General features: G+C 47.1%; 2 protein-coding genes across 6 annotated transcripts in view; one reads left to right on the top strand and one right to left on the bottom strand.

Moving 5' to 3' along the window:
* MPC2 (mitochondrial pyruvate carrier 2) lies at window positions 3,271–10,343 on the bottom strand. Its single transcript, XM_021401910.1, has 5 exons — window positions 10,105–10,343; window positions 7,017–7,057; window positions 5,281–5,365; window positions 4,148–4,259; window positions 3,271–3,514 (listed from the first exon to the last, which is right to left on the bottom strand). Exons 1-5 carry the CDS (start codon window positions 10,208–10,210, stop codon window positions 3,457–3,459), a joined length of 402 nt encoding a protein of 133 aa, XP_021257585.1. The 5' UTR covers window positions 10,211–10,343; the 3' UTR covers window positions 3,271–3,456.
* DCAF6 (DDB1 and CUL4 associated factor 6) overlaps window positions 10,875–15,016 on the top strand; it is a 77,280-nt gene continuing 73,138 nt past the window's right edge. For 3 of the 5 annotated variants that reach the window (XM_021401878.1, XM_021401869.1, XM_021401858.1), the window contains exon 1: window positions 10,875–11,110. In XM_021401878.1, coding sequence (XP_021257553.1) covers window positions 11,017–11,110 — 94 coding nt within the window. In that variant the 5' untranslated portion in view covers window positions 10,875–11,016. The remainder of the gene's footprint in view (window positions 11,111–15,016) is intronic. The other 2 variants (XM_021401896.1, XM_021401901.1) reach the window with 2 other exon arrangements.

Genomic DNA, 15,016 nt, shown 5'->3' with positions numbered 1-15,016 from the left:
TGAAGTCATTAAGTGTGTTCATTAAAGAGCCACTACGGGTTGGCAAATGTGTCCCTATATTTAACTACATGATGATAACTGGAGACCTGTAGGGTTTTGTTTTTCCTCAAAGCTTAAGTGCTGTTTCAATTTGTGACAAAATGAGCTGGAAATAAGTTTTCAACTTTTTTAAACCTGTGAGAACTGCTTAGCTAACCATCTGTCTGGTAACTGCAGTAAATGCAGCTTATAAGGGAAAGCTCATAAACTTTCTATGTCAGGGTGGAGGCCGGTCACGAGTGGTGTCCCCCACGGCTCAGTCTTGGGGCCAGTGCTCTTCAACATCTTTGTCAATGACATAGACAATGGCATTGAGTGCACCCTCAGCAAGTTTGCAGATGACACCAAGCTGAGCAGTGCAGTCGATACATTGGAAGGAAGGGAAGCCATCCAGAGGGACCTGGACAGGCTGGAGAAGTGGGCACATGTGAACCTAATGAGGTTCAACAGAGCCAAATGCAGGGTGCTACACTTGGGCCGGAACAATCCCAGGTATTTATACAGACTGGGGGAAGAACTCCTTGAGAGCAGCCCTGCAGAGAGGGACTTGGGGGTCCTGGTGGACGAGAAGCTGGACATGAGCCAGCAGTGTGCGCTGGCAGCCCCGAAGGCCAACTATGTTCTGGGCTGCATTAGAAAAGGAATGGCCAGCAGGGAGAGGGAGGTGGTGGTCCCCCTCTACTCGGCTCTTGTGAGGCCCCATCTAGAGTACTGCATCCAGGCCTGGGGCCCCCAGCACAAGAAAGACGCAGGGCTCTTGGAAAGAGTTCAGAGGAGGGCGACCAAGATGATCAGAGGGCTGGAGCACCTCTCCTGTGAGGAAAGGTTGAGAGAACTTGGCTTGTGTAGCTTGGAGAAGAGAAGGCTCCGGGGAGACCTCATTGTGGCCTTCCAATACTTGAAGGGAGCATATAAACAGGAGGGGGAACAATTGTTCATGAGGGTGGATAGTGATAGGACAAGGGGGAATGGTTTTAAACTGAGACGGGGGAGATTTAGGTTAGATGTTAGGAGGAAGTTTTTCACACAGAGGGTGGTGACGCACTGGAACAGGTTGCCCAAGGAGGTTGTGGATGCTCCATCCCTGGAGGCATTCAAGGCCAGCCTGAACGTGGCTCTGGGCAGCCTGGTCTAGTGGTTGGCGACCCTGCACTCAGCAGGGGGGGTGCAACTCGATGATCTTTGAGGTCCTTTTCAACCCAGGCCATTCTATGATATGATAAGGTGCATTGCTGTAGAGTGCATTCATTGAGGTAAAATGCAGGCCATTTGATTTATGACCAAAACTTTCAGTCTGTTTTGAAATTTTGTCTTGGAATTTTACATTAATAATGTATCTGCCAAGGACTTCAAATACAAACTGTTCTTATTGTACAGCAGGTGATGGAATTATTTTCTCTTTAAAACTGTCAAAGCTGAGAAGATGGGTAAGACTTCTGGGCTGTGGCCATAGCCCTCTGGTGCTAATATTTAGGTAACAAACTACAAAATCATATAATGATGCTCAGTACTTGTACTCTTCCGAGGCTTCTCTTTCCCTGCTCTTCACTGCCCTAAAGCTACTAAACCCTTTAATTTAAAGGTGTTTTTGCACTCTAAAATGCAAGTTCAATGCCTCTTGAGATCAGTGCGCTGTGCAATCTTTTCTGTCTCCCTACAATGGCAGCTCTTTTTATGTGGTAAATATAATTGGGAATATAGACTGGATACTTTTCATAAACCTCCATCTTGGTGGTATGTGGGAGAACAAACACCTGTAAGACAGGTGTATAATCTCTGTGAGGGAGCTAGATATGCATTGCATGGCCTGACTACATGAAGAGCCTGTGTATCAACGGTTAGTGCTTTTGCTTTTACAGACTCATGTGGAAAGTTATCCTGGATATTTTTTCTTGAATGGACTTTCATGTTTTCTGTTGTAATCTTGTGAATATTTTAATACACTTATTTCCCCCTCCCATTATTGGTTTGTTGAATGAGTCTCATCTTCTCAGGAACTGGGAAGGGAGGGGGGCTGAAATACACCACTTTGCTTCCTGGCAATATTTTTCAGTCATTGCACTCTCTGTCAGCTCAGCAAACACACAGCTGGAGAGTTCACTGTTTGAGGTGATACCCTGCATGACTTCAGCTAGAAGAACATACACAGGAGAAAATGTTTGAAGTTACAGCACACATCTCCAGCAGAATCCAACAGGGAGAGAAGGAGCTTTCAGAGGCAGGATAACCTCTGGAGAAGGAAATCTGGTTCAGTATCAGGCACATGTCTTGTAAAGAGAGAAAATGCTATCCTGCACTAATACTCTGTGTTTATATGTTTACATATAGGGTGAGAAAGGCAAGGACTTCAGCGCCCAAGCAAGGTGCTGGAGCTGTTGTTAAATATAGAACAGTTTCGTCCCGTCTCCACCCTTGCCATGTGGGAGTGGTACCTCAAATTGGATTGGGCAAAGTACAGCGGAGGAGAGAATAAGAGGCCATTGTCAACTTCAGCATTCAAGGCATTCACGTTACTGAGAGCTGAATACAGAAGGAGCTGCTCTGACTTAGTTCTCTTTTTTTTCCCCGGCTACTGACTCCTAGCTTTGGAGGAAGAGGTCTCTGCCAACATGCCAGAGGAAGCTGATGGTTGCCATGCTCTGAGTACAACTACCTGATACAGATGGACTTCTGCAATGTAATGTACAGCTTTTGCTCTGAAGCTGTTTCATGGTGCTACATTTTTGTCTTTACAGGAAATTAAGTAGGGAGAGAGGTTGACTTTCAAAGAAGGTTTCATACATAAACATGCCACAGACAGGAGCAGACCACTTCCTCCAAGGCTTTGGAGAACTGACATATACAAGTTCGCTGAGCGCACAGCTTCACAGAAAATCTGTACGTACTTAAGGAGGGTGTGGGAAGTGAGTAAGATGTTTTGGCTGCTTATTTTTCACTCCCAAGAACCAGGTACTTAAATGTGCCCATCTTCAGCCTGAGTTGTAGAGGATGGCAGAAGCTGAAAAAAAGGATCTATTGTAAAGCATAGTAAAACCCCACACAGGTGTCACCACGACATGGAAGTATACTTCTGTCTGGGATTTTGGCTAACAGTCCCAATACAATGGCATGCCAAGCTCTGTTCAGCAGTCAGGTAAGGTGAGGCCCAACAAGTAATTCAAGGCACAATCCGCAGTCAGTTTCTTTTAAAGAGACAATGTAAGTTCTCTGACATAAGACATACAATTTTACTTAAATTTAAAAGGTTGCATTTTATTTAAATGTATGGAGATACTTTGTTATTTGCACTTAGAAAATGCCTGTTCTCTAGACTTTCAGAATTCCTCTTTCAGTTTTGAAGAGGACAAAAATATTAAAATTAGTGAAGCTAGGTCCCATAGGGAAGGGTTTGTGCGTTGCTGGATTTGACCTGTGGAGTTAGGCATCTTTTTGCAGTAGCTGCTCTTGTTGTTTTGCTTTTAGCTCCTGATTGTACCTATTGGAAAGAAAAGCAGAGACTAAGGATAGAGCTCCAGTTACAATAACGGTATCTTTGTAACAATCTATTCTGTAAAGGAGGTTTAAAATTACAAAGAACTTGAGGGTAGAAACTCAGGATAGGATAGTTTAGTTTACGTAAAAAGCTCCCAGTTAGATGCTAGGTTTGCATTATTTCTGTCCAGTACTTCAGAAGGGAGAGAACTCTCCTCAAGAAATAACCAAATTAAAAAAAAATAAATAAATAAAAATCACACTGCTGTGCTTAAGGACCCTTTGATCCAACTGATCAGATTCAACAGTAAAAGCTGACAGAAGCACAAAGCTTATGAAACAGTGTAGGCTTTTTGTCAGACAGACCTACAGCTTTTAAAGAATGCCTTAAATTTTGAAACTACAGCTTACATAGATAATTCCTTAAAAAGTGCTCTAGCTATAAGGAAATATTTACAAGCTTCCCTGCTATTCATCTGGAAAACTAAAAATGTAGCAAAATGTAATGTTTAATTAATTGTTTCCTCTTGCTTGTTACACTGACACTGAAAGCTGGTAGAATTTTTCATTTCATGATTAAGATTAGGTGGTGTAAGCACTTAATTACAGCGTGTAGATAGCCCTTCTTAATACATACCTCCATATTCGGAAGAGTTGCGAGCCACCAGCACAGCCAACAAAGAAGTTCACCGCAAACAGGCTCCAGTTTTTAGGAATAATAACTAGAGAGTACCTTGACCAAATAAGGCCTGTTGAATGACAAGGAAAATTAGGAGACATTACATCTTTGTCATTAAAATATTCAGACATCCCCTAAGTTTGGGGACAGAAACACGGGCTAGTTTAAGTACACCAATCTTGCAACTTCATGTTGGGCAACTGTTTTTCTTATAATTATCTGTTTCTCAGTTAGAAGCATAACGAATGCCAGTGAGAGATACAGGTATGTGCTTCATTCCTCCAAAATGACATAACCGGACAATAACATTAATCATAGTCCTAGTATCAAATAAAGATTCTCTGTACTCTACAGCAGCCTAAAGCTTAATACCCTGGCGTGGTTGCAGGGTAGTGGCTTTTTGCTGCAGTATATCCAGTTTGCTGCACCCATTTGGGGATCACAGAACATATCACACAAAGCACACAGCACTAAGCCAGATATCAAAATAAAGTCCAGAGAAGGAAGAAGGTGGCAGCTGTAATTTTGATTCTCAGCTTTAGCTGCCACAAGCGTCACCCTTGACAAAATCTGGTAGAAGAACTTGAGTATGGAACATTAGTTCTGGCAGCGTGATAACTCATGGCAGACAGCAGTGCAGTGGTCTGTATACCACTGCTTCCAAGCTCTTGTAGCACGTGGAAATTCTTTCCATCTAGCATTGTTTAATCCCTTCAAATCCATTCTAAAAAAGCCACCGTATTCTGGACTGATTTCAAAATTTCTTGACCTGAATGAAGCAGAAGAGTTTATTTCCTGGAATGATGGGTATAATTTGTAACTGAAGGGACTAAATTCATATCCTAACTCAAAAACAATTTGCTGTGGACAATTCCAAATTAAGACACTTGTATAAAACTATTATATAATCACAGAACTCTCATAGATTTAATAGCAAGCATAAGCGTGTATTACCAGGTAACCGTGACAGTGAGTGCTAGCATACTCAGCCTTTTCTATGTAAGTGGCTTAGTGCCGACAGAATACAAAAAGGAGTGGATACAGTTGTAGAGAGGGTGTTGTGTACAAGTACAGAGTACCACTGGCTTTACCTGTGGCCATTAACACTGCAGACTGTGCTGTGCTGAGCTTTTCTGCCGGTCTGGTCATATCAGCCATTCCAGCGCATACCAAACCCTGTAAAAAGAAATTTATTGAGCCAGTGCAGTACCAGGACCTAACAGATCAAGTGGTTCACAAGGGGAAGTTGCTGTATAGCTCAGTGCTTATTCTGTGTGCGTTATGCAGGAGATGGGATGTACGAGCTGAGTAATTGCTCTTGGAGAGCCCGTACACTTCTAGTCCTTTGTGGAGGAAATAGCATAGTTATGGGGGATGCGATTAGCTTGCAATAAGATCCCAGGCAACTTTTCATTAGTTTAAGCACAAGGTTAATTCAAGCATAGCTGCTCTTAAAAACAAATTGGTTTTCATGCAGCAAGTAGAATCCTGTCTAAATAGAAAGACCTTTCTTCCTAAAGCTCAGTTAATAAGGATATACATGTGCAGTCTTCTCTCAGCTTCATCCAAGGAGGTAGAAGTGATTCTTTTTTTGTAAATATAATTTCAGTAAAAGTGGAAAACTCCCCACTAAAGTGACAAACAGCTTGACTGACCTCCAACGTTACTAGCAAATGCACTGCTTGATTTATTTTGTTGTGTTATTGCCCTCTACTGGAAATACAATTTGTTGTTCTACTACAGGAGTTAACCAAAATAATAGAACAAAAAAAGCCTTAAAGCTTTTAACTCCATGACTACCACTAAGGGCTACTTTGGGCTCCACTCAAGAGATCAGTTTTTAGGGGTAGAGACTCCTGCATGCTGCCTCATTTATGGGATCAGTTTTGCTGCAATGGTGTCACAGAGGTACAGATTTTCAGTCCATTTGGGTAACTGCAAGTCAACTTGCCCTCGCTGTGTAGTAGAAAAGCCATTTTAAATTTCTCAGTGAAGAACTGAGCACAGATTGGCCTTCCTGCATTTTCATAAAAATAACCAAACCAAACCAAAAAAAAAAAAAGAACAACTATCAGTGTATTAGCTCTTGTGATAGAGCAGTAGACAGCAACCTGCTCAGAAGAGTTGTTGTACACTGAGGCTCAGGAGCACATTGCCTGAGGGCCTTCTGAAAAAAGCGGAGGTGAACCACAGATAGTGCAGCACCCACTGAGACTGTCAGAGAAAACAACCAACAGCATAGAGCACCGTGTGTTCCCTGTGGCCTGTAAGAAGTTGGTGTTCACAACAGCAGATTTATGAACCACTTGGCAATAGAAAGAGGAGACTGTATCACTGCTTGTTATCAAACAGGTATATCAAGCTATTTTATGATTTATTTCATTTGTACAAATTACGACAAGGATGAGGCATGTACTTCATGTGCGCAAACACAGGCCAAACGGTGTAATGAACTGAGAAGCAGAACTACACAAGGAACACAGCTACTGATGTCTAAAATGCATGCTTTGAGAGTTTCGAATGATGACAGTTCACGTCTACCTTAAGCAACAGTGACTGTCCAATAAAAGAAAGCTTTCATGAAACTTTCAAAGTCAAGCGTACAGCTTTTCCAGAAAGTACTGCTTCTTTTACCCCTCTGTATCCCTGGAGTGTTGCACCACGCATTTTTAAGGCTAATACTGTTCCTCCCCATATGCTAAAAATCAGAGCTTCGGCATCAAACCTTTCTGGAGGCTCATGCACCTGCTGGGAACTATTACTTGCCCAGTGGGTTGCCGCAGACTGCCCTCTGATCGACAGACATGAGTTGGCGTCTTATACTTACCCATTTCATAATAGGTGCCCAGAAAAACACTGTCTTGGGACCTGAGGGAAGAATGAGGGGAAAGTTAAATTACTCAGTGAGATATGGCTGTTTTAATGGTCGTGGTAAGTTTCGAGTTATTGCTGATTTTTTTTTGGTTGGTTGTAGTGGTTTTTTGTTTGTTTTTGTGTGTAGGGTTGTTTTGTTGTTGTTTTTTAAGAATAGTGAATTGCACAGTGGTATTGTGTAACTGTGTGTGTATTAGCATACCTTCTACCACTGTACAGGCTTCATCACCTAATACTCATATTTCATCAACTCTGTGCATCAACCTTCAGTTGCATAATCAGCCCACCTGTTTTTGCAACAGATGAGAAAGAAAGATTTTTCTACTTCCAAGCAAACAAGTGTACTGCATTTATAATGAAAATAGTTGGGATCAGGCCAGGAAGAATGAAAACAGTTTCTGCATGAAGATTAAAACTTACACTATTACTGAACTAACTGAATGAGAGTTTGAAATCTTTGTAATCTGAATCTTGTAAACTAAAGCCATGAAACATTTTGTTATTGGCACTGTAATAAGTCAGACCCTGATCCCTTTCCAAACCATAACCCATCTCTTCATGCTACAAAAGACATCCTACACAGCAGGGTTAGATGGTTAAAGAGAGAGTACAAATTGCAAACAAGTAGCAACATGTTCTCATGGACCTCTAATGCACACCTCTGAATAGTCAGGTCATTAACCTCCCACCTCAATATTCTGCCAATAGTCAAAAGAGGATTACAAGGATACAGAAAGGAGAAAAATCAATGGAATGGGATCTGGAAAAACATCTCTCTCACAATTATGTATATCCTACAGTGGTGCAGAAATAGCAGTTGGTTGGTTAAAACAAAGTACTGTAATGCTACACCTGCAATGTGCAGACTGTCAGCTGTGCTAGACACTGTTAATCTAGGAATACTGCTCCAAGTCTTTAAGGAGAGACCACGATCCAAAATACCCACCCACCACACTGGGGTACAGTCAGGGCACTGGGTCTGACTTTGTCAAAACACATGAAGTTTGAGGCATTGCTAGGCAGATAACATGTGAGATGAAGCCAACTTTCCACTATAATATGTTACATATTATGAGTCAAAGTTTTCAAATATAAACAATAAACACTAGGACACTGGTTGCTTGCCTTTTATGTGTGCTAATATTTAACTAACAATGCAGCCTTATAGTAACCCTTTATATGGCCTGTTTTAAGCACCCTCGTGCTTGGAACAACTTGGAACAACTAGCCACCAGGTTTCTGCAGCATGTGGACGTGAAGCAACTTATAACATGGGGGATAAGACTTACTGTTAACACATCTCAGTTGTTCAGTCACCTTAAAGCCAGCTAAGCCCTATAAAAGGCATGACTTCAACACAAATGCAACAAAAACTAGCTTGGCAGCTTTGCATAAAGCTCTAAGACACATACTGCTCGTGACAGTGATCAAGTTTCAAGCTGCAGCTAGTAACTTCTAGCAGATTACTTTTCACCTTAAGAACAGAACGTTTCTCCCTATAACTTTTTTTTTTTCTTCCATGATGCAAATTTCAGTCATTATTTTCTTAGGCAGCTCTTTAGAAATCCATCTTACAGAATTAGATTTAATTGCTGTCACTCACTTTCTTCTGAAGCACAAATTCAAATTTGGAGTAGTAGAGAATTGGGGGGGTGGAGAGGGTATAAATAATCAATTTGACATTCCGTAAACAAATAGTAAAATTTTCAAGATATTAGTTTTTATTAGCATTAATAGATAACCCGGTAATTTAAAACTACTGACTATGAAAGTAAGAAACAGATGAGGACAAGGTACGAAGCCAAGCTGGTTATAAGAGAGGGCTGTTAAATCCTGCAAGTGGAACACCTCCCCAGAGATGTCCCAGTGAGGAGGAGTCCCCAGCTAGGGTAGGCTCTTCCTAGACCACAGAATTTTTCGGGGACAAATGCAGCACCTCAGAACCAGGACATTAGTAGAGGCTAATCTGAACGCTGTATGTGTAAATAGAAGTTTACATTATATTAAGTGTAAGAAGTGTTTGTCCTGGGGAGCTGTATAGTCAGGCCAAAGGAGGTGGAGTACAAGCAGAGCCCAGGCCTGTGTGGCTGAGAAAAGCCGCGCTCCCTGCACGATGGCAGTTGACATGTCATGCCCCAAGCCCTTCGCTGCCCTCCAGCAGCCGTGCTGTGTGGTGCTAGTCAAACAAACAGCTCTTCAGAGCTGGCACTTTCCTGGAAGCTTTCTTTGTGCCAGGAAAGAAGCAAGCATTGTTTGTTCTTCACTTGCTGCAAGCGATTTATAATTTCACGATAGCGGCCCTTGATGTCATTCCCAAATCAGACTAGCAACTCAGTTATCTCCGGGAGATATGACGTCAGCCTTTCATTTGTAACCTACTTGTTTGCAGTCAGAGTGGCATCTATTGCTCAGGTTTCCGAGACCCATCTGCACGGCATTCAGGGCTGACACTGAGCAGCAGAGGCCCGGTTTTGATACCTGTTTGTTTTGTGGCCTTTCTCACCAGTGCCACCGGTATGCGGGCCTGCTGGCTATTTATGGGTTACGGCTGCAGTGTATACATACATACACGCTCCGCCAACGTGAATGTTACCATGTTTCTGTCGCTCTAATGAATTTGGTACGCAGAGCTGGATAGCGGCATCTTTCTCTCCTCGGTTAGAAGCCACAACGCGAATTCCAGGAGCGCACCGCTACGGGATGGGAGGGAGCAACCGCCCGAGCACCAAAGTCCGTTCTCACAGCACACATCCCAGCTAGGTGAAGAGTCAAGGATGCGGCACACGGGAGCCGAGCACCGGCCTATGGGGCGCTGGGCCTTTATCGCGCGTTCCGCAGCTGCCCCGTGCGCCCTGTTTGCACGACAAACATCACCGGGGCGCGCCGCGCTGCCAGAGGTCTGTCCCCGGTGACACGCTTTTGCTCCGGACCAGCTGAGGGCACCCCCAACCCCCCGCCAGGCAGCACCGACCCCTCGCTGAAAGGAACCCTCCCCAGCAGCTTCTCCCCGTGTCCAGGCCCCTCCCGCCCCCCGCCGTTACCGGCCGGGTGGTTGTAGAAGGGCCGGAAACGCGGCGGCAGCATCAGCTCGATGCGGTCGAGCAGGCGGTGGTAGGAGGCGCGCAGCCCCGCGGCGGCGGCCGCCATGTCGGCAAAGCGAGAAGGCCCCGGACAACCGGCGTGTCAGCTCGCCGCTCGGTCACACAGCCGGCGGCTCCGTCCCCTCGCGACCCGCCGTCCTTCCGCCACGCCCCGCCCCTGCCGCCCTCGAACCGGCGGGAGGAGTGTAGAATTCCCGCGCCCTCATTGGTGGTTTGGGCAGGGGGCGGGGCAGGGCGGAGTGGTCCGCGAGCCGCGATTGGCTGGGGCCGCCTCGCGAGGCGAGCGGCGCCGGCGCTCTGGGCAGAGTGCTGCCGGCCTTCTTTGGGAAGGGCATGACCGCCGTCTCGTGCCCGACTCAAAGATGGCAGCGGAGACGGCTTCACGCTCTCAATCAAGATGGCCGGTGCGGGAAACCCTGGCCGGCGACCGCGCGCCCAGACCTAAGATGGCCTCCTCGTGGCTTCACCGCATACAGGGACTGTGTGTACGTATGTGCTGTGCATCGCCGTCACCCCTCACCTCTACGGCGCCCCCCACCCCCCGCAGCGAGGAGGCGGTGCTGCCAGCTCAAGCGAGAGGCGGGGCGCGTCGGAGCACCGCCCCTCGCCTCGCTCCCCCCCCACCCCCGCTCTCCGAGGCGGGGCTCCGCGGGGGCGGGGCGCCCTGGGGGCGGGGCGCGGAGCCTCCACCGGCCCCGCTGCTGCCGCTGTTGCTCTCTCGCTCCGCCGCTCTCTCGGTCGCTGCTCGTCGGAGCCGCGGCGCGAGGCGGGCGCGCGCGGGCCGGCGCCGGTTTCCATGGTGATCGCGCGGCGCGGCCGGCAGCAGCGGAACGCCCGGCCCCGCGCGGGGCCATGTCCCGGGGCCGCTGCCCCCACCTGCTGTGGGACGTGAGGAAGCGGAGCCTGGGGCTAGAGGAGCCCGGCCTGCTGCGGCGGCACTACCTGGGTAAGGGCTCGTCGGGAACGGGCTGGGGCGCAGCGGATCCCCCCGCCCCCGCGGCGGCTGCGCCCGGCCGCCGAGTTTCCCCGCCCGCGAGTGCCGCCCCTCCCGCCGCCGCCGGGGCCCCGCGAGGGGGGAGGGGGAAAACTGTTGCTCGGGGCCGGCCCGAGCGCCGCGCACGGCCGTCGGTGGCCGTTGTTGGCTGGCGGGAGGGCGGTGGAAGCGGCCGCGTTCGCTTTCCACGTGAGAAAACGGCGCCGGGGGCGTTCTTCGGTAATGGCGGAGGGTGCGTGCGTGCCTCGCCCCCCCACCCCCCACTCCGCTCGCGGCGCTGGGCACGGTGCTGGCAGCGTGGATGCCTGTTAACGCGCGTCGTCGTGGAGCTCTCGGCTTCGGTGGGCTCGTAGGCAGCGAATCCCCGGCTTTGTGCCCCGGGGGTGGAGCGATTCCCGCTCCCGAGGCGAACCGTGGGGTGCTCGCTGCGCTGGCAGTGTGTTCCTGGCTCCTGTTGGAGCTCCCTCGCTTCCCGGCGGAACGGGGGCAGTGTGTGGATGATGCCCGGGGACCCCCGGCACTCGGCAGGGTGGGAAGGGTAAAGGAAAAAGCAGAGCCCTTCCTGGGGCTTCCACCTCCTGTGCAGGGACTGTGTGCACGTATGTGCTGTGCAAAAAATTGTGTGCTTTTTTTTTTTTGATGATGATCCCGTTGACTGTGGCTTGGCAGCTTGTGTCTGGATGGCAGTGTGTGGCAGGCTTAGTTGGGGCTTGTCCTAACCTAGAATCACAGAATGTCTCGGGTTGAACGGGACCCACAAGGATCACCAAGTCCAACTCCTGGCTCCACACAGGACCACCCAAAATGCAAACCCTATGCTGAGAGCGGTGTCCAAGCGCTCCCTGAACTCCGGCATTTGGGTCCGTGCCCACTGCCCTGTGATGCAGAACCTTTCCCTAACCCCCAGCTGCCCATCCCCTGACACAGCTCCATGCCGTTCCCTCGGGCCCTGTCGCTGTCCCCTGAGAGCAGAGCTCAGCGCTGCCCCTCTGCTCCCTGTGAGGGGCTGCAGGCTGCCATGAGGACTCCCCTGCTTCTGGTAGTCAGATGTGAACGTCCCTCTGCCTGGGCACATGAGGAATGTTCCTTCTGCTTGCTCCAGTTCGAGCAGAAAGGCATCGTGTTACAACTGGGGCTGTGGTGTGTATGTTTTGAAGGGGCACTGTAAGACTACTTGCTCTGATGTTACACCTCCTCTGATAGTTGATGTGTGAAATTTCATCAGTAGAAATCACTCCTAAGTTTATGACGATCTGTGCGGAGCACTGCTCCTGTGCAATATAGGTAACTTCGATTAAAAACACTATCACTCTGCTGACTGGAGTAAGATCTTATTGTTCGGGACGTTCGCTGAACCTGTATGTGTTCCATAGCATTGTAGCGTTTGAGGACATGTTCCCTGGGACAGGTGGGACATGCCGCTGGGTTCATGCTAAGATAGTTACTGGTGGTGGCAAGTATTGTTCACTCCTTACAGTTTGTCCCTTAAGCTGCAGCTAGGAGTTGGAATCATATTCTGAGGTTAGCATGTAGTGTGCTTGTCTTGTAGAACCATCACACTTGTACTCAAAATGGCATTTACTACTCTAATACACCCACCAGTGGTTCTGCTTGGCAGGGGGGTCTGCTTGTGCCTGGGTTTAACCCATGGCAGGCCTGTTGTGCTTTTCATGTGCAGTTCTGGTGTGCATTACAGGTCTTCTCCTTTTCATATGTCAGCAGCTCTGTGTAGGATTGTTGCTGTTTGGACGGAGGCTGTGTTGAAGTCAGGTGGGTGGTGGTGGTTGTTGGTCCTCCTGGAGCTCATCTGAACTGGGAGTGAAACTTGTACCTGTCAGGCTGCCTCGGCGGCCTGAGGGCCAGAACAAAGGCAAGGCAGGTGTCTTGGTTTGGCTTAGCAGGAGTGCTATGAAACAAACACATCGTCCATGCTTTTTTTTTTTCCCTCTCTTTTTTTTGGTAAATTTGTCAAAAGAATTATACGAAATAGAGTAGGTTGTGTGTCTTTTTGCTGCTGGCCACCCTTTTCAGCCAGCAAAGCAGAAGAGAGGTCTCACAGCAAGAACCTAATGGTGCAGTTAATAACGCATTGGAAGACACATTGTGTTTACCAGTGATAACTGTACAGAGAACCATTCACTTAGATAGCATCATTATGCTACCAAATAAAATACAGGCAGTACTGAGGTGTCTATGTATTGGAGGGACACATCTAAGAACGAACTGCTGTTTCTTATTTACTCTGCGTTTTGGTTTCATGTGAACTGGCAATCAAGTGGCGGTCTATTTATAGCCCCTTTCAGCTCTCAAAAACAGCTGCTCCAAGAGGGATCTGCGCATCATATTGTGCCGCCCCATGCAGGTCTCTCACTCTGGGAATTTATATCTTTGGAAAACTCTGCCTGATTTTGCAACATCTTCCAATAACTGCCCTGAAATGTGGTCAGTTAAGGACGAAGTTGCAAAGGACAGTCTAGTGGAAGTGGGCCAATATGTATGTGCCTGGGATGCGTCTTCTGGACGTCATCATCCATTAAGAATTCTCTCTTTGGTGCTAGAGGGAAATGTGGGTCTTATGAGTGTATCAGTGGTAGCTACATTTTCTTCATCATAATTATTTTCCATTTCAAACAGTGCTTGCATCTGAAGTCTCCAGAGAAAGCCAGGCTGTTCTAGGAGGCTGGCAGTAGCACTCTGTGCTCTGGTGCACTTTGGCCGTCGTCTTAGTCTGATGCTGGTGGGAGGAATCCTGCTGCTGGGTTGCGGTGGAAACTGAACTTTGCACTCCTTTCAGTTGTTTGAAGCATCACAGGGCTTGTACGTTGAAAAGCAGTGTTAGTAAGCTGTAGTATCCTACTTAATGAATTTAGGAGGACACATTCAGAGACGTGCTACTTTCTTAAGTCCCAGATCAATTCTGATAGCAGCTGAAGTGTTGGGTGTTGTCAAAATGAGAGCCTGCGTGTAGGTTAACTATGGCATGTCATTGTCTGTCTAGAGCAGTAACAGCCTGGGGTTCTTGTAAGAAGGGAGTGGATCCATAATTCCTCTGAAGTATTTAATGTGACAGCTTTATTTTCTTTCTGTGAGGGTCGTGCTGCTGAGGATGGCTCTGTATGGCCGTGAAGAGGACTTAACCAAAAGAAATTTTTTTTTTTTTAACTGGCAAAGCAGGTTATCCACAGAAACTTTATTAATCTAAAATAGTTCGCAGAGAGGAATCACTTGCGTGGTTTTGCTCAGAATGATTGTCAGGAGTTGTGCTTGAGACAGTGAAAGCGAGTTTCAGAATAAGTAAATTCTCCTTGGCTTCTGATACTCTTGTTGGCATCTGGTTTTCTACCATTTTCCTCTCAGAGTTTTTAGAGCTTTCAAGATTTGTTAGAGAGAGTGCTGTAGTGCTGTCTGCTGAGCTTCCCTCCACCTTTTCTGAGAAAACTTTCATATTCTAGGGCATATTTTGTCAAGGAGTGCAGCTTATAATACTGTAGTTTTCTAGTGCTGTTTTGTAAGAATTAGGAAAGGTGTGAGATCTACAGGTTAACTGTAAGCAAACCAGTAGTGAGGTTAATCGTGGTCAAATTTTGTAAAGCCTCAGCAGCTTTTGCTGCAGGGAGAACTGGAAATATATCGTTATGCAGATAGTTTAGCAAGTTCTTCCATTTCCTAATCAGGCATTGTTAGCTCCCCCTCTTTATCAGGGTGAACTGTCGTAAAACCGAAACTACTGTCAGACTGGAAGCAAGTCTGTTTGTAGGTGGGGCTGAAGAACAAGGTGGGTAAGGTCAGCAGTTTCAATATTGTCTGTGTTACGCTTGGTGACATTATTAGTTTATACAACCAGCAGTGGCTTACTGA

The sequence above is a fragment of the Numida meleagris genome, chromosome 1 (assembly GCF_002078875.1).
Source record: "Numida meleagris isolate 19003 breed g44 Domestic line chromosome 1, NumMel1.0, whole genome shotgun sequence".
NCBI lineage: Eukaryota > Metazoa > Chordata > Aves > Galliformes > Numididae > Numida > Numida meleagris.
The sequence above is the reverse complement of the archived record's forward strand: the minus strand, read 5'-3'. Positions and strand labels throughout refer to the sequence as shown.

What these genes read in the sequence shown, in the direction of transcription:
- MPC2 (XM_021401910.1), bottom strand. Translation starts at nt 10,210, where the DNA reads ATGGCGGCCGCCGCCGCGGGGCTGCGCGCCTCCTACCACCGCCTGCTC. An exon ending in CTTCTACAACCACCCGGCCG is followed by an intron (nt 7,058 to 10,104) that starts GTAACGGCGGGG and finishes TTCTTCCCTCAG; the next exon opens with GTCCCAAGACAGTGTTTTTC. An exon ending in TGCAGTGTTAATGGCCACAG is followed by an intron (nt 4,260 to 5,280) that starts GTAAAGCCAGTG and finishes GTCATTCAACAG; the next exon opens with GCCTTATTTGGTCAAGGTAC.